This window comes from Takifugu rubripes, chromosome 1 (genome assembly GCF_901000725.2).
Source record: "Takifugu rubripes chromosome 1, fTakRub1.2, whole genome shotgun sequence".
Taxonomy (NCBI): Eukaryota; Metazoa; Chordata; class Actinopteri; order Tetraodontiformes; family Tetraodontidae; genus Takifugu; species Takifugu rubripes.
In genome coordinates, this window is record NC_042285.1 from 11,529,834 (window position 1) to 11,548,371 (window position 18,538).

General features: G+C 47.0%; 2 protein-coding genes across 3 annotated transcripts; both read right to left on the reverse strand.

Annotated features, from left to right (window-relative positions):
* Nucleotides 1-289: 289 nt before the first annotated feature.
* Nucleotides 290-12,246, reverse strand: kctd5b (potassium channel tetramerization domain containing 5b). 2 transcript variants are annotated; one of them, XM_011603808.2, is made up of 7 exons: nt 11,867-12,246; nt 7,355-7,463; nt 7,140-7,231; nt 6,947-7,042; nt 6,643-6,747; nt 4,897-5,022; nt 290-3,342 (listed from the first exon to the last, which is right to left on the reverse strand). In XM_011603808.2, exons 1-7 carry the CDS (start codon nt 12,077-12,079, stop codon nt 3,313-3,315), a joined length of 771 nt encoding a protein of 256 aa, XP_011602110.1. In that variant the 5' UTR covers nt 12,080-12,246; the 3' UTR covers nt 290-3,312. The 2 variants fall into 2 exon arrangements, with proteins under 2 accessions (XP_011602110.1, XP_003961355.1); XM_003961306.3 differs by lacking the exon at nt 6,643-6,747 and having other exon boundaries at nt 11,867-12,243.
* A 126-nt stretch (nt 12,247-12,372) lies between these two features.
* On the reverse strand, nt 12,373-18,526 carry pdpk1b (3-phosphoinositide dependent protein kinase 1b). Its single transcript, XM_003961305.3, has 14 exons — nt 18,323-18,526; nt 16,621-16,893; nt 16,493-16,535; nt 16,285-16,422; nt 16,005-16,149; nt 15,825-15,922; nt 15,671-15,746; nt 15,514-15,582; nt 15,267-15,363; nt 15,019-15,192; nt 14,733-14,950; nt 14,598-14,655; nt 14,364-14,516; nt 12,373-14,275 (listed from the first exon to the last, which is right to left on the reverse strand). Exons 1-14 carry the CDS (start codon nt 18,344-18,346, stop codon nt 14,162-14,164), a joined length of 1,680 nt encoding a protein of 559 aa, XP_003961354.1. The 5' UTR covers nt 18,347-18,526; the 3' UTR covers nt 12,373-14,161.
* Between the last annotated feature and the right edge of the window lie 12 nt (nt 18,527-18,538).

Genomic DNA, 18,538 nt, shown 5'->3' on the forward strand with positions numbered 1-18,538 from the left:
AAAGAAGATTAATTCCAGCGCTGTGAGAAACCACATATTTAAAAATACATTCATTATTATAGAGTCTTTTTCCCCCCTCTTTAATACAGCCTCATTAAGAAACAACCTAAGTTTACTTTAAATTTGAAGATTTTGTATACATTTAATCGGGCATTTCTCAAGGCACCTAAGATTTACGGCGCATTTCCATGAAGCAACGCAAGGGGTCACTACTTTATTGAACATTAGGGCTTGTGTTTGATTTTATACGTCATGATTCATTGCAATTGGAAAAACAAACAAAAACACATTTAATGACAACATTTTTTTTATTGAGTTTACCCAATGCAAACCATTTAGATCTGTAATGGTCTCTTAAATTTAGATATTCAAAACATTGCATAAGTTCATATTGAAGTGATCCATGTAATGATATGAGAACTTTTATAATTGATGTAAGTGGTAGAGTAAGAAAAATGGAATTCCTTTCCTAACTCGCTCTGAATACAACTTCTTTAAATCATGCATTACTGTGGTCTGTGGCTTCAATGTGACTTCAATGTAAAATAGACTGGGCACTTAGAATAGGCTACAGGTTTGATACGTTTACAACAGGAAGTTATTACCAATGCCAAACGCTCAACAAAGACAACCTGTTTCAGCATTAAGGTAATGCAGCTGCTTAAACTCCTCAGACCAGAGTGTTCAAATGAAGTTTCAGCATGACTGAGCAAATAACAAGACAACCACATTAACATGGCATTTCTGGATAAAAAGTCTCAAAAGCAGAATAGAATATCAATTGAGTCAATACAGATTAAGGTTGATCCTATTCAAAGTGAGCATGCTATCAGAAAGCAAGATTGTCTACAACGCTCAAGCAAAGTTTGTCAGAAATTGATTATTTCAGTTAGTAAGTCAGAGTGAATATCAGTTCTTGTGGAGTGTTAGTTTCCATTGGTGTAATCACACGAGTCAGAAAAATGTTACTGTGAAGGAGTGCAAGACGGTACGTAATTGGAAGGCTTCAGAATACTTTTGCAAATGTAAACATAGCCTAGCACTGGCAGGAAATTCAGGCTACTCTGAGTGAAACTCTTTGCAGATGTCAAATTTTGCACTTTAAAAGCCCTTGTGTCTGTATCTGTGTGCAAGTGTGTGTATATATTTATATGAAAAAAAACATGCAACCACACTCATTCTTCCAACGATATAAAAATTGCTTTCGTCAAGTGTGGATGTGTACATGAGTAAATAGAGATTTGTGTATCGGTAACAACTCTGAACAAAGTGTGCCAGCATTAAGAAAAATGTACTCATCCCTGACACTAAGATTAATGTGTATAATACACATAAGACAATGGATTTTGGTCATTGGGAAAAAGGCAACACTAAAATGATTATCTGTGAATCAAATAGCCAATCTATCAAAACCACACAAACCCAAAAACGTTCTATATATAATAAAAAAGGAAAATGTGTTCTAAAATGCAGTATTTACATCAACAACATTACAGGCTCGTAAGCAAATGTGCACAGTGTTCCCACCCCCTCCCCCACTGTAGTGCTTGTAATGCTGTGTACGAAATCTACACAATTCAAAATGCTCAGAAGAATCTATCACAATGCAGGAAAAATACATTTGTTTTTAAACGTAACAGTCAACTTTATAGACAGCCAAGTATAGCTCCGTTATTAGTTATCAAAAACATGTTCCAGGCATGTTGTCAGTGACTGATGCCATATTGAGCATCAGGGGGTTCCATTCCAACCTAAACCTCTGAAGTCATGTACAAACGATGCAAAAAACACCAGAGTTTGTCGTTCCGAAAGACCCAGTATAAACAACTTCAATCCAGCTTGTGTTTTCTATACAGTGTACAAATCGTGCAGTTTTAAGCGATAAATATTAATATCGAATTTGGATTATTTACACCCAAACAAGATCCTCCGATATGAACAGAAAGTACTTCACCCACACCTTCAATTTCTTCGGCTCCTCAAACTCCGAGAAAAACTAGATATTAAAAAAACAAGTCCCTCAAAAAACAAAAAAAAAACTAATTTGGTTTTAAGGGGTTCTGCAGTTTTCTCCAGGGGTTCGTAATAAATTCTGAGCGTAGTCAGGCAGTGGCCATCACTCTCCCAGTCTGCACTCCAACATTTTATCTAAAAGTCCATTATGACCTTGACTTAAACTTGCATACAGCTAAATGAGGATGTGAGGTGCGAGACTAAAAAGTTGTTTTGTTTTCGGCTCAGGTGCTTGTGCAGTAGCTCTCCTGTCTCTGGTTTTCCAAACTGGGTGAGTACTGGCCACCGAGTACTGCAGGTGATAACACGACACAGCCCCTTAAAAACAAACTCCACCATCCCTTTACGGAAAACTCAGAAAAAGGTAAAAATAACAAACACACACTATTGTAACCGTGGACCTTCTCCTTGGAAGCATCGTCAAACATCGCCAGTTAATTACTGACTAATAAGCACGAGGAGGTCTTAACATTGAAATAAAGATATGCAATTGAGTAAACTTGCAATTAGGAAAAGTTGATTTTTCCATTTTTCCTAACGGTGCACACTCGAAGAAGCAGCTAACACATTTCAATTGCAAGAGCTTTACTTTAAGATGGCGAACAAATGGTATCTCTGTTGTATGTTTAGATTCTTTGTGTTACAAAATGGTCCATTAATAACGGTCCCAAATCATTGATGCTCGCTCTCGTGGCTTTTAAACCTGTTCTGGCAATGTTAACGTTTAAAGCAACGGAACATTTGTGTTGCAGTTTGGTTCCTTGTGATCACAAATCGGAGTGTAACTGTTGAGATATGATAAAATAAAAAATAAACACTTTTAGTGGGGTTCAATTTCTCATTTCAGTAACCTAATATCTTCTAAATAAATGCACAAATCCCTTCTTAACATCTTTAAGCAATGATTTGCAGTTTTATATTTCTGTGTACTAAACGGATCCCTTACCTAAACCTTAAATTGGAGGATATTTATTTGATAGATGACCCTGAGTGAAACATAGGCCTTATATGATGTTGGCCATAGCATAAAACATATGTAGATTGCAAATCCTTACTTTCAGTGAGGAGAAACCAAAAAAAAAAAAAAGAGTTGCCGCTAATTAAAAAAGGTCCAGTTGAAATGTACAGGCACAAACTGTCAGTAAACAGACTTATTTACATAAAAAAACAATAATGAAAGTTGAGGGAAAACAACGAAAATGCACATCCCCCATTTAAATCTCCATTGTGCCAAACATTCTTTCACAAAGATGATATGTTTGCATCATAACACCTGGAGCTGATAATACTGAGTCCCCTTCACATCCGAGAACCTCTTTCCTGGAGAATCTGTGGGTGGAGATACACAAAAGGTAAATGAACAAAGAGGCTTTCCATTAATAAAAAAAGACATTTAGTTCTTGCCTTTGTAACTACAGAAATATAAGGGATGGTGTCGTCACTTTATCCGCCTTTGACTGAAGCACTTATTCCTCCCACAGTACAAATGCTCCCAGCCAGAGGCACTTATATATTTATTCAATGTGCTGGCTGAATCAAAGCCTCTGAAAAGGGTGCAAAGAAAAGGGAAATGCTTGCACAAATGAGGAAAATAAAGCCTTGCGCCAGAGGTTGTCCAGCCAATTGTGGATGAGTTCATAAAATAGAGACGCTTGTCAGATGGGATCAACCTTGGTGCTGGAACGCCCTGATGCCCAAAACCAACCGGAGCCCTCTGAAGAAATGGAGACCTGGGCTCCAACTGTGGAAGCTCCAACTGCAATTATTGTTGATAAATCAATAGCAACATAGTCAACAGGCACTCAACCCTGTTCGATTAAATTAACATTCCGTCGCTAAAAGGGCTTCTCTTCATTAAAGGATTTTTTTTTTAAATTAAGTAAGAAACTTACTGACGTTATGGAATCAGCATTTGAAATGAAACCGTTTTGGGAACATGTGCAACACAAAACAGATTTCACTGTAGCCGATTTGGCTTTGGACAAACTCCACTCTTCCACCTGAAACTAATCCACAGACAAACTCGGCTTACATCAACTGCTTTGCTCCATATTCCATTGAATTAAAAAAAATAAAATAAAAATACGTCTCTATAGTGTCACACAAGATGCGCACAGAAGAACGTTAATTGGGCAATTTAAGGACTTCAAACAATATATCAGGAACAAGTATTTATCTACACAGTCCCTCTGCACCAGGCATTGCACTACAGAGAGAGAGAGGGGAAAAAAAAAGCTGTTCCATCTGGTTTAAAATACAGCTTCACGTGCAAAGAAACACTTGCAACCATCTGTTTTTTGATGTAGCTTTAGCTTGGTGAGGCTTAAAGCTGATTTACAACCTGGATGACCTTATTATCAAGTCAAGCTGTCATTGAAAGCAAATGTAGGCACAGTTGACGGAGGTCTAAACTGCATTATGGAGAAGAGGGAAGGGAAGGGCGACCTGGGGAGGGGCAGTGGAGGCAACACGAGCACTTGAACGCTCCCCACCGAGTCATGAGTGATGAGTGCTCAAGACAAATCAGTCACATGTAATCAGAGTGCTTCGTGTGTTTTGTTTGGGAGCGTCTCGCAACATGAAGAGGCCAAAAACCTGAAACCTGGAGCATTGAGACCTTTCAAATTCATTTCAGGAAATTTCCATTTTACCTTACACCACACTTGAAGTTATACAAGCGGGTTTAAAAACAACCCAGCAGTGACTGGATATTCATGGCTTCTCCTTCACAGAGGCTTCTCATCAATTAACCATGGGTTCTTTCAACCCCTTGGTGGCATGTTCATAAATGCAGCACATTTAAAACTTCCAGCACAAGCCATCACTCACAGATGTTTGCCCTGGATACCTTCTAAAAAGCGACTCCTGCCCGCGCGCACTTACTTTAGCCTTCTCACTGGGCTCACTGTTCGTCCCGTATGATTGATTGTGCAGCTCCTTGGAGACCACGCACAGGAATTCAGCTTGATCTTCGTTTCCATAGTTGTATGAGGACCCTATGCTGACCAGCTGGAGAGACACAAAAGCAGAGCAGAGAGCAGGTTTAGACGGATTCACTAACACCAGGTAAACCTGGGAGACACAGCAATAATGTTTTGAAACCAAAAAAAGTGATACAGCACTAGTATACTGTAAGAGGGGGCTCCACTTTATTGCAAACCTTTACACTGATCAACACAAATGAGCGTTTAGCCTCGACCTCTTCCTTTCCTTCACAGAGCGATCTGACTACCAGCTCGCCCATCGTTAATTATCGTCCGCATAAATGCGATTGAGACAGAGGGAGGACAGAGACAGTTTGTGAAGTTGGTGATGCAAGACGTCGACCACGAGGAGCAGACATGCCAAGGGGGGGGGGGCGGACATGACAGGATAAAACCAGGGTGAGCGGTGAAAAACAAACGCAACAGAGCCAGAGGAGCCTGCTATGGACACGCTCACCGCCATCAATAATCCAAACTATTTTTAATAATGAGATGTTAGCTGACCCAATACACAGACGTGTCGAAGACATGCTGCATTTTAGAAACCCAGTGCTACAGTGAGACCTCATCTTCATGAACTTCCAGAAATGTGAAAGTTATGAGTCTGTGATCTGCATATCAAAGCGAGTAAAATGGACTAGAAGGTTCCTCAATCATCATATCATTTAAAATACTCAATGGATTTCATTTCCTGTCATCTCAGTATGAATAAAGAACCCAAAAAGGCTAAAATGACACCAAATCTTTTTAAAAATGTAAACTATAAAAGGTTTTAATTGCATTTTTTAAAGTGAGAAAATCAAAGCCAGTCCTACAACTGGGACGTTGCTTTTACTGGTGGACGTGTGTGCGTACTGCACACCTGTGTGCACGCGTGTGCAGGTTCAGACATGCATGGCCTCATTAGTCACCGCTGCCAGACTTGTTGTTGTTAATAAAAGGCGACCAAATAATAGCAAGCAGCTCCCACTGATCCTACTGCTCGAGGCTCAAACTGGTAGGAGGAGGTAGGAGTAGGAGGTCAGGCGACATCAGTGGGACATTAAAGCTCATCCCCCAAAAACACTTTCTTATGCTATTACCGAGTTCAAGGCTTTGCACGGTTTCTGCGACCTGACCTGTGTAAGATGATTAGACAGAAGGAATTAATCTTGCGGGAGAGATCCAGCGATCCTTGTTTAAGGCAGATTTACTCACACAAACTAACCCCCCCCCCCCCCCCCACGACAGCCAAACCTGTGATCACATGTGAGAGAAATTTGCATGTGACACATCCAGCAGAAGTCCGGCGCTGAATTAGACAACCTTGACATCTGAATACAATTACATATAACGGACGGGAACCAGCACAGTATTGTCCCTAAAACATCCAAATGGAAACATCCAAGCAAAACACAAAAAGCTGGAGAGATAAGAAAGGAGAGAAAAAAAAGGACCAGGAAATAAAGTCACAGACAAGAGACGGTGTCTTAGCCTCGCTGGTGAGCAAACGGTACATGGACAGGATTCGACTGACGAAAAGAGATCAGTAAATTAAAGAGCTGTGCGTCTGCTACCAGGGAGACACAACGGTCAACAAGTTGCGTGTGGACGACATGGGGACCATGCAGTGACCAGCCCGTGGACAAAAATTTGTAGGACACACCTCTCCACTGTTGTTTGGCAAAGCAGACTCCTCTCCCTTCACCTCCCTTGACACAATCAGCAGAAACTCTGACTGGTGGGCCCGCCCGTAACCTATACTGACAAGCTGCAACGACCAATCAGAGCACAGAACGGATGCCCGAATCATGTATGCGGACATTAAGAAAGATGGGATGTGGGGTTTTAGCGTTCTTAGCCATTTGTGAGATTGAAGATTGCATTTTCTGGGTCAACGTGAGCTTAGTCGGGTGGGTGAAGCACGAGGAAGGTGGATGGCTGCCGAGGTGCTGCAGCAGGAGACGTACCTGCTCAAACTTCCAGCCGTCAGACATGGTGGACACCATCTGCGTCAACTCTTCCTCCTGGCACTGCAGCACACGGTACACGTGCTTTACTGGGACCTGTGGATCAGAAAACATGGATCAGGACACAAGAACGGCACTTCGGGACATCGCTAAGACCAGAATAAGAGAGACAACGTCAGGGAACATCACGTACCTGTGATGTTTTACAGTCCCGTTCCCTGATCTTGTCCTTGATGAGCTTTATTAACGATGTGATATTGTAGAATTCGGCTTCCTCTAGCACCCCTGCAATGTTAAACCATGAATCAAAGCCTTTAATGGTTGGGCTGGTTTTATCTAAGCACCCACAACGTGACAATGTGTGTGGAGAAACCGTGTGGACACAACCCTTGAGGACAGAGACATTACCTTCCTCTGCCAGGTCCTTGTTCAGCACCAGTTTTCCATGCCTCAAGTAGTTAAGAACTGGCCCAAAGTATGTGGGGTCTCTGTCGATGAGATAGGCACCAGTTTCATCCTGGGGGGTAGAGAAAGGAAGGAAATGAGAACAGTTTTGTAAAAAGGTCACGTTCGGTTCCAGGAGAAGCTCCTAATAACGAAAGCAAGCGTCTCTTTTTTGCATTCAATTAATTGGGCTTTGAAGTGGCCTTGAAACATGGATCCGAGGTCAAACAGCAGCAGTCCATTAACCCGGCCCTGTGGCACGCCCCCTCAGGTTTCACCTCAATCGGAATATAATCCGAGTAGGGTTGAAACGAGCGCGCAATTGAAATAAACTCACGGGAAGAGAATTCTAAGGACGGCTCCCCTGCTGATAATCCCCCAGGGCTTGAAATGACACGAGCAGAGCGCACAACACCTTTACGATATCACTTCACTATTCCACCGAGGCCTCCGGTTTCAGCCCGATTCCTTCACAACCGCTGGGTATTCCCCCATTTCTGCAATTAGACCTTCTGTCACAGGGGAGAAAAGCTAAAATAATTAGAGCAGAAGCGAAAAAGATTTGAAGCAGAAGGCTGAACGCACCACCGGGAGGACAGCACACCGAGATTTACATCTGAAAATGACCTGATTGTGTTGCCTTGGACAGATCTGCACCACGGAACCTCCCGGGACATTTACGCTCACTGTGGAGGGCGGCGCTTTTAATATACCTACAGGACAAAACTCAAGATTGTTGCAGAATATTTGATCCACGTCAGCCAAACACAAGGATGAAAGTTGGACAAGTGAGCAAAACAGCTGCTGTTGGGCCCACAAACGAAACATCCCAGGTTTTCTGCAGTTCCAGAGCAGGTTCTGGCGTCAGAAAGGCCACATCGCCGGTACAGACGGGGGATTTGAGTCCAAAGTCAATCACGAGGAAAGGTCCCACTGCATTCCCTCTCATAATGAAGCTCTGAACCTTGTTAGCAGGCCGCCCTCATTTCTAAAGCAGAAAATATCCCAGAAGGTTCCCAGTGGGGATCTATTCTGATCTCACCACACTGTTGTCAGTTTCTTACATTCTTCCAGCTGCTTCAGCTCACACACAGGTGGGTCTGCCAGGAGGAAACGCACCCCCCCAGAGCTGCCCGTGTTAAACGGTCGGCTCAAAATCTCTTCCGAGGCGGTGATGCGTTTGCTTTGGTGTGGATCAAATATCTTTTAAATACTTGAATTCAGCATGTGGATTGAGATTTGGGGGTGAAAGGGAGGAGAAAGAGGTGATTAAGAAGCCTCGAACCAGGCTAATGTACGCAGGGAATGCAGATTAAGAAAGGCTGGGTTTCTGGGGCAGACACAGGGAGCAACAGGCAACAAACGGAGGCACAGTGGGGACAACTGGAGAATAAAAATAATTAGAACCTTACAGATAATGTTTGTTGTTCTGCAGCAAAAGGGTGAGATATAAGACAATAAGCCAGTGCCCCGGTCGCCTGCTGTGACCCGTTTCCCAGCATTTACCTCCAGAAAAGAGCAAATGTTGTGTTCTGTACTGATGTGTTATTGGTGTTTTTGTCACAACGTCTGTCCTGAAGTGAGACAACTTTCCATAGAAGGAAAAGCTTATTTAATGACTTTATAAATAACTATATTCTCCTTTCAGCCTTTAAATGTAGCACAGTTCTGTCCTTTCTGTGGCAAATTCAAAAGCAAAAGAATTTTACTGGAAAACCAGCAGTCAGGCTCAGTCCCGCAGTCCGACTACAGAACAAGAGTGGTGCGGAAATGCTGCTTACAGCACATGACTGGAGCTACTTAGCCAAGTGGAAGTCTGATCCTTGAAGAGCAGGAGCCAGGAATCCCTGAGGAGCCCAAGAGTTAATGGCACTGAAAATACTTGCCTTCATCTTCTAAATAATACACAAACTACATCAAGATTATATCATCAAACTCTCCGGTGTTCTGGGAGATTTAACCGTTTGAATGCAGGACCGGCCTTCTCCTCAGGGCTGGGCCCTTCTACCGTTTGAAACTCTGCAAAGCCACACCAGAAGTCGTGTCGTGCGGGGCAATTAACGGCGGAGGAGCGCTCCGGGCGGCAAATGAACAGCCTCTTTTAAAAGTCAGCTAAAAGCCTCGCTGGCAGGACCAGAGGTTGAGGTCTGTTTTGTTCACAAGCTGAGGAGGAAAGAAAAGAAATAAACTCGCTACAACCTGGAACATACTTATGAAAATTAAAAAAAAAAATAAAAAAAAAAAGGTTCTTGCAATGTGTGACTGATAAGGAGTTAAACCGTTGGACACCACTGTACATTTAGTCAAAAGAACGAGCCAGAATGCAGATGGACCTCAGTCACACCTTATTTGCACCGTGCAGTTTCCTGCCGCGCTCACTTACTGCAGGCAGAGGAAGCACAAGTAGATACGACAGTTAAATATTTACACTGCCTCCCACAGCAAGCTTAGGCACGACACAAAACCTGGGTTTGGCATTAAATGCTGCCATATTCTCCTCCTCACGCGTGTCGCAGACAGAACTTCAGTAGCAGCAAATGGACATAAATATGAAAAGAACAAAGAGATGGGAGGAACAGGAGTCTTTTGTGATGTGGGTGCTTGAAAAATTCATGCAGCTCTCAGAGCCGGCGCGCTGGGTCCCATCTCAAATGGTCCTGAGCCGAGTACAGAAGACTGGCAAAGAACAAACGCCCGCCTGCTGGTGTCCCAGTCTGCACCTCAGCACTAACTGGGAAACAAACCACACCGGCGGAAGAACTTTTTCAAAGCTTTTTCCCCATGCAAACTTCTCCCTTAAACCCCAAAAAGCCAGCGCACAAAAGCTAGCCGCGATGGTAAAAAACACAGGTCAAATGAGTTTAAAGAAAAACTTCTAAGAGCCCCATTTCTAAAGGCAGGTCCATCAGGCAGGCCGTCCTCCACCCTCTCCCTGATCCACTCCGACGAGAAAAACAGGCTCCAGTCAACAGGATGAATAATACATTTCTCCTCAAGAGTCCTGCTGGAGCACGTCAGCCTGCGTGAGTGCGAAACGAACCACTCTTTCCCCGACTGGGAGACGAAGCACTGCAGCCTCCCTCCGCTTCCCATCACAGACGAGGCCGCGTCCACTCCAAAGCCACCTAAAATACCCCAACAATCCATAACACTGAAGCAAAGTCATGATAACACACTTTGAAAGACGGGAGGGGCAGGACTGCGGGGTCTAATAACACTCTCCGGCGCGCTGGGGGAGATCCTAACACGAGAGCGGCCGCAGGATAGAGAAACGGCGACGTTGGGAGGCCGATGCACACTTAAGACAGGGGATTGAGATGGACTGAGCCACGAGCACGAGAGGATAAACTTTCGAAAAAGCAAGCTGATTATACCGAGATTAAGATATTTGCATGAAAATAGGAGATGAGCCCCGGTATCGGCTTAGTGAAGGGGGCAGATGTGCGAGTAGATCATGACGGCGAACAATAGAGCAGTAAAATGACCCACGCCAAGTTGAGATTAATACGAGCACAGATGCAAATGCGTGGTGTTTTTCAGCCCCGGGCACCTTAAAATAGACACACATGCACAGTACTTTTGAAAAGGGCCGTGGGGTAAAGAGACAGAGGGCTGCATCAGGGGCAGGGAGGCCATTGAATGGGGGAATGGAGCATTTCCCCACAGCTCTCTGTTGTCAGCAGCAACTCACCCCACTTGGCCACGACTGGTGCTCATTAGGGGAGCCTCACCACCAACACAGGCTGGTTAATGCAGGGCAAACACGGCCAAGTGGCAGAGTAATCCCGAGAGGAGGAGGAACCTGGTCCACTTTACTTAAAGCATTAATGCTTTCAGGCTGCTTAAACCAGAAAATATATGTCAGCACAGTTCTGCGCGCTCTGCGCACAATAGGCGTGATTGAGCAAACTATGTTTGACTGGAGTCAGATGGATAAACAGAGACCCGACATAGACTTTTTTTTTTTTACGACATCGATTTAACGAAATGATAATAATTTGGACATGAAGTGGAAAATCTGACATTTGACACCATCACCTTTGTAATGCGGCGCCGAATGGGCAAAGTTTCCCACTTGTTCTTTCACAAGAAAAAAAAAACTCGAGAGAAAAAAAAGAAAAACCCAACTCAAACTGATGCCCCCTCTTTTCAGACGCACAATTTAGTAAGATATCCCGACAAACACACAAAAAAGGAACAGTAGCACTTCAAGATCCTCTGTCATGTGGTGACTGACGGAATCTAGCTAGCTAGCGCTGCTAATATTAGCAGTCACACAAAAAAAAAATCGAGTTAGCAGCAAGTATGAATAAGCACAGACTTTAAAAAAGTGCGAATATACAAGCTGACAAGGGACTTCCACACAACAGCGGTTGTTTCTAACTGCAGAACTAAAATCTACATTCACGAAAAGGCCGATAAACTAGTTTATCCAACGCGAGACTAATGTTAGGCGCTACCTAGCTTAGCATTTACCTTATCTGAGTCGAGCTCCGGGTCAGCCTGGCTTAATCTGTACAGGAATGATTTTGGATCTCGACACAGCGTTTGCCTTGTCGTTAAAAAATACGTCCCCCCGACGTTCAGCCGAATCCATTTGGACACCCCGGCGGAGCTGTTCCTCTCCTGAGAATGGGCCGCGCACCTCCGGTGGACGGAGCCGCTCGCCTCGGAGTTGCTCTCTGCCATCCCGCTCCTGGTCTCCTCCGCCCTCGGCTCGGCTCTCTCGTCTGCGCTGCTAACGGGCAAAGATCGAAGCTGCAGCCTCTGACTCGCAACCCCGGAGCCTCCGATTCATGCAAAGCAGGCTGCTGCGAGCGGCCCGGCCACTCCCACCGAGCCGCACCATCTGCACACACGCCTGCATAAATTATCCAGAGTTCCTCCCCAGATGCGTCAAGAAAACCCCGAGAAACTCCCCCAAGGATGAATAAAAAAGGCTGTTGTGAGCGCGGATGGTGACAGAAGACAGGACACGGGGGTTTATTTGTTTGTATGCCTAAATCCCTACATGCTTTAATTACTGGACTACCAAGCATTAAGTGGAAAAGTCATCATCCAACATCTACTGACCTAGCGCGCAAATAATCAGACAGAATCATTAAATTATCAGAATGATTAAATCACTGAGCAAATAGAAAATGTATGATATAGTAAGAAAAAGCTGTAAAATATAGTTTACAATAATTATTCACATTCAAAGGCTTTACATCTCAATACATACACAACATGGCCCCTGAACATGACTTCAATCCAAATATGATTCATATATTAGAATTTAAATAACACAGAATGAACTAGAGGCTAAACAATAGCCATCAAATAACCTTATACAAGAATAAAAATACAAAAACTGTATTCTATCATTGCATTACTTGCTTCAGATTTTAATAATACATCATCTGTACATCACAGTTCTAGTCAGTTACCAGCCAGGTAGAGCTTTTCATACACAATGTAACCGACCGCCACCACTCCATTCAATGATTTTCCAACCTGAAGAGGACGCGTGCGCGTCGCTCTTCCACCGATAGACAGATACAGCAATTTCACCGGTTATTTGGATCAGATCGATATCCTTTCAGTTGACCCCCCCCCCCCTCACCACCACCACCACAGAGCCCCCCCTGAGGGCTATAGGTTCCTACGCCTGTTCTCCAGCTCGGGCCGAAGGAGGAGGACCTCAACGCGTCCGAAATGAAAAGCATCGGGATGATACACGCCGATGAATGAAGAGCGTGGGTCAAAGGTCCGCCGGGCCGCAGGTGGCGACGGCGCCGCTGTGATTGTATTTGACTTTGTTCAGCACAATAATTCTGTTTGAAACAGGACAAACTAGAGACAAAAGCCACAATTCCCACCCAAAGAAATGACTGTGAAGTGATCACATAGCAACAAAAACAGTGAATGGTGCAGGGCAGCCAAATCTGGATCAGAACCGTCGACGCGGTTGCCGTTGCAGTCAAAAACACCCACCTTTAAACTTGGATTAATGACCTCTCAGTGCCCCGGGGGGGTGGGGGGGGGGAAGCGCATGAGGCCGGGCTACCGAGCGAGCCGTGCGGGGAGGACAAGCAAGCTGGGATCAGGAAGTGCGAACCAGTGGCGTGTTTAGCGAGACACCCTCAGTTCCAGCCACGGGAGGCTCCCGCGTGCACGGACCGGGTCGTGCCCCGTGTCCTACCGACGATATCGGCGCCATCGGTGCACTACAGAGAGCCGGTACCAGAGAGTTTTTTTTCCTTTCTTTTGGAGCTTCTGACCAGAAACAAACGTGAGGATGAGCTGAAGCGTCTGTTGCAGCTGTGGAGTGAACGTGTCTGAGGAGGGGCCCCCGACAGCTTCCAAACATGACGCGGGGTGAGGGATCAGTGGGGGGGGGGGGGATTCTGTCCTGTGTTTCGTTAAAGCAGGAGACCAGTCCGGTCCTGGCGGTACCCGAGCTCAGGGCGCTGCAGGACCAGCTCGCCCTTCTCCTCTCACCGTGTGCAGAGGTCAGATGTACGTCAGAAGCCTCCTCATCCGTACGCGGAAAAAATAACATTAAAAAAAAAAAAAAGCAATAGAAGCCTCACAGAGAGCACAGAGAACAAGCAAAGCAACCCTGAATCCAAAGTTTTCCCATGGTTCTACTCATGAAAACAAACAAGGTCTAGATGCCAGCGTCTCTAAGAGTCTGTTTACATTGCGGTGATGAAGGGCACTAACGGGGGTCTTCCCCTGCTCGGTGCGGAGCGCCAGAGCCAGGAAGAGGGGCCGTTGCCGGGCCTCCTATAGGCCGGGGTTTTGGTGCCTCTGGTAAAACCTCCTCCACACTTCCTGGATCTTCTTGCACCACCTGTCCGCGTTTCCGCTGGGGTCCATCAAATAGTATGTTCGGTTGGGCTGCAAACGTCAGAAGAATTCAGAGAAATCCTCGTTAGCGGGCGGGGGGGTGGGGGGGGCAGTTGTGAAGGCGCTGGGCGGCCCCTACCGTGTGCACGAAGAAGGTTTTGAAATTCTTGGCCTCGGGACGCAGCTCGGGGGACCAGGGGATCTCCCCTTTGAGGACTTTGTTGACAGGATCCACGTAGTAGAGGTGCGGACCCTCGGTGAGGAGCAGCTGTCTCCGCCGGGCGAAAAGACCCTGGAAGAGAGCGCGAGCGTCAGGAGGGGGGGCTGCTCAGGCCGGAGCAACAACACAGCAAAGGAAACACAATCCACAAACTTTTCGCTTGTCTACTGGGCCCATCTTCAGGATCAGGTTGTTCTCCACGAACTGGTGCCTGCGGGAGGGAGCGAGGACACGTTAGAGAGGCGGGCGGTGCCTTGCTCGTGAGCGCCGCTGGACGAGCGGGATTACCAGGGGTTGCCGGTGGTCTGCTTGTCCAGCAGCAGCTGCTTCTCCTCCTCGGTGAACTGCAGGTCCAGCTCGAAGGAGTTGTTGTCCAGGTCGTGGATGTACTGCTCGATGTTGCTGCTGGACCTCTGCGGGGCCGTGGACTCGTGCGGCGACAGCGAGTGCGAGGAGCTGGACTGGGCCACCTGCATGTTGCTGAACTGGCTCAGGAGGTCGTCGTACTGGGAGAGAGCGGCCCGGTCAGCACCCAAAGCCACCCCAGAAACCACACAAGGGAGGGAGGCCTTACATTTCCGTAGCAGTCCTCGTCGTCCTCCGACATGGCCGGCAGGTAGGGGGTGAGCTTCGGGGGGGTCTGCAGGTGGAGGTCGCTCCAGGAGATGGTGTCGAAGAAGGGGTGCTGCCTCAGCGGGTCGTATCCTCCCATCTCTTCACATCCAATCCGCTTTGAAGGGTCCTGAGACTAAAACACAACAAATAACCCAATAAAAGGCGCTTCCTCCCCATGGCCACGCCCCCCGGAAGCTTCAGACTGACCAGAAGTTGCTTGACAAGATCCTTGGCTTTGGGAAAGAACTTCTCCGGAAACTCGTACTCCAGTTTTATTATTTTCTGGAAAATCAGGTACTCGTTTCTGCGGTGCGTGAAAAACAAGAGGGGGGGGTCAGGAAAGCCGCTTCCTGGATTTATTCTTGCGTAACAGAGCTGAACAGCGAAGCCGTCCGTCATTACTGAACGCTGGCCTTCGGAAATTCCGGGAAACCCCGTCCCCCCCAGTACTTACCCTGCTCTGAATGGTGGTAAACCAGCCACCAACTGATAGATGATGCAGCCCAAGGCCCAAAGATCAGAGCTGCAAAAGGGGAAACGGAATTAAGTTACGGCGCTCGCTCGCTCGCCCTCACCTTCCGAACGACAGCGAGAACCACGCCAGGACAAACCTCTTGCAGGCGGATTTCTCCGTGAGCAGCTCTGGAGACACGTACTGCGCTGTTCCAACAAAGGAGTTGGCTCTTGCTGCAACGCAAACAATCAGACAATGATCGCGGCGCTCAAAAGCCCCGTCGGTGCACGCAAAAGGTTAAAGGTCAAGACCTTGTTTGCTGTCTGATGACAGCTGTTTCGCCGTCCCGAAATCTGTGATCTGGATGTGCATGTCCTCGCTCAGGAGGATGTTCTCTGGCTTCAGATCCCTAAAGCATGATGGAACAGCGAACGCAGACGTTAGCGAAGCGACGCTAACGGGAGCGGCGCCGCCGCGTCCCAGCGCCTCACCTGTGGATGATCCCCTTATTGTGCAAGTATTCCAACGCACAGACGATCTCGGCCGAGTAGAAGCGGGTGCAGGTCTCGTCAAAAGAGCCGATCTTACGGATGTATTTCAGGAGTTCTCCGTTCTTCGCGTAGCTGAGGCCGAAATCTAGGAAAGCCGAGTTAAGGGACGTTCGCCGGGAAAAACACGGCCGGAGGAAGACGGAATTAGCGGCTGGCTTTGCGACCGTGTCGGAAAAGAACCACGTGTCCACGGAAACGCGCCCGGAGGCAGCAAGGATACACAACTTCTCGTCATCTTGGAACGTGAAGTAGAGCTTGACGAAGAACGGGTGTTCGAGGATGGACATCAGGTCTCTCTCCCTCTTCACGTACTGCACCTTGTTCTCCTTTATAATATGGCGTTTCTCTAATATTTTAACTGTGGGGGGGGGACAGGTTCAGCGTTATAGCATCAGGAACAGAACGTGCTCCGCACCAACGGGACTCACTTGCATACTCTTTGCCCGTCGCCTGCTCTCTCGCCAGGACAACCTGAGGATGAAAACAGGAACATTACAAACGTTCCTCCGGCTGGGGGGGAGGAAGGGGGGGGGGGGTCGGCCGCGTGAGCGCGTACCGTCGAGAAGGAGCCCTCGCCGAGGATTTTCCCAAATTTGAAGTCCTCCGGCTTCTTCTTCCTGGGCTGCGGCGCCTGCGCTGCCTGCTGCGTCCCGCTGCCGGAGGCGCCGTCGACTCGGGCCTCTGAGGGGGGGCCCTCCATGCTGGGACAGTGGCAACTGCTTGCGCCTGGGATAGCGAGTGGCGAGCAGGAGTCGGGGTGGTTTCTTACCATTGATGGACGCGAGCATGAACAGAGGACAACACTGGGCTGAATGGGCACAACATCATACTGGAAAAGAGAACAACGAGGACAACGTCAAGGGAACGCACGCTCCACCTCCGGGACGCCAACAATAAAAACGTTGCCCCACAGCTGGTTTTCCAGAGATCGCCGGGTAAAACGATGCGTTTCAGACAGGCCGCACGTGGCGGGGGACCACCGGGATCCCGTAATTGACCCACTTATCAAGGTCACGGAGTCATTTGCATTTAGATGAAACCAACAACGTGAATATTAGCGGGTCACATTAAGCGTTTTGGGAAAGTCCAGAAAGGTCCAGGAAGACATCGTGCAGCCCAAATGTCTCCAAGATGGACTCGGCACAACTGGATTGGAGTCAGGAGGGGCTCCGGCGGGCTAAAGCGACCTGGTAATAGCAGAAAGTCAGCGGCTGATGGTGCAAACACATGGACAAACACGCAGCGACAGGTTGTTTGCTCAACTAATTAACCGACCGATGCGCGTCCTAGAGGTCATCGCGTTGTTGTTCTGCTTTTGCCTCACGCGCGGCGGAGATTCCGTGCGTGTGAACACCGCGTTTGTAAAGACAGAAAGATCAATTGGCCTAGCCTGTCTTCATTGAAGACCAAGGTGTGGCCATTAAGCTGTCTTATCAAAACCAAACTGTGTGTTTTCCAGGAGGTCCTAAAACCATCTGCTGACGCGTTACTACAGGTCAGCGGTGTTATGGTTGATGGAAAATGTCTGCTAATGTTGACTTTAACCTAACATTTGGGCAACAACAGGCCCGTGTGAACTTTTTGTTCCTGCTAACTAACGCGTTAGCAGGCTAACGTTAGCGCCTGCTGCCATGTCCATTACTGAGCGAATTATAAACTTGACGCTAGCAGTCGAGCAGCTAACGTTAGCAAAGTGGGTCATATAAGTGACTTCAAAACCTTATATCGCTTCCACACAATGCTAATCAGTCGCATTTGATTAAAGTTGCATCGTTAATCCGGGAAATTAAAACCTAGTGGGTTGACAAAGTACATAACGTTCGCATTACAATTCTATCTTCAACCAAAAGGTGGGACGCAATAACGCCGTTAGCGAGCAGGAACATCGCTCGAAAGCGCGAACATGTTTGGCTAACCAGCTACCTGATCACGCTACCGACCGAGGGAAAAGTGTCTAGGCTTCCTAGATAAACTACACTAACTGCTGAAAAATGTCCAACCATCCCAGATAGCGGTTACCGAGTTTCACGGTGAATTAAGCCCGGCGTCAGCCAGCCCTCACACAGCAAACATTCGGTACTCGGTTAGCCAACATTAGCCACGGCGGCTAGCGGCTCGTAACGCTCAACGATCTTTGCGGCTAGCACCGCTCTCCAGTCGAAGGCCCGTCCTAACTATTTGTTGCTAAATAGCCGACACGCTGTCGATTGTGAGCACCGGCTTCGTACCGCGGCACTTGTAAAAGTTGCCATACTCACAAGCTGACTTGTGGCTCTTGCCATGGGAGTTGTCCGCCAGTATTTATTTGGGCTAAATAATTAGAGAAGCTCCAGTAATGGCTGCCTCTGCGCCTTCATCTTCGAGCTGTGACGTCGCTCCACAACAACGTTACCGCAGGAGAGTCCCGCCGTGGCCGCCCCTCACATTTACAACCTCCTGAACTTTATCCGACTCAAAAGAACCGAATCGGGCGG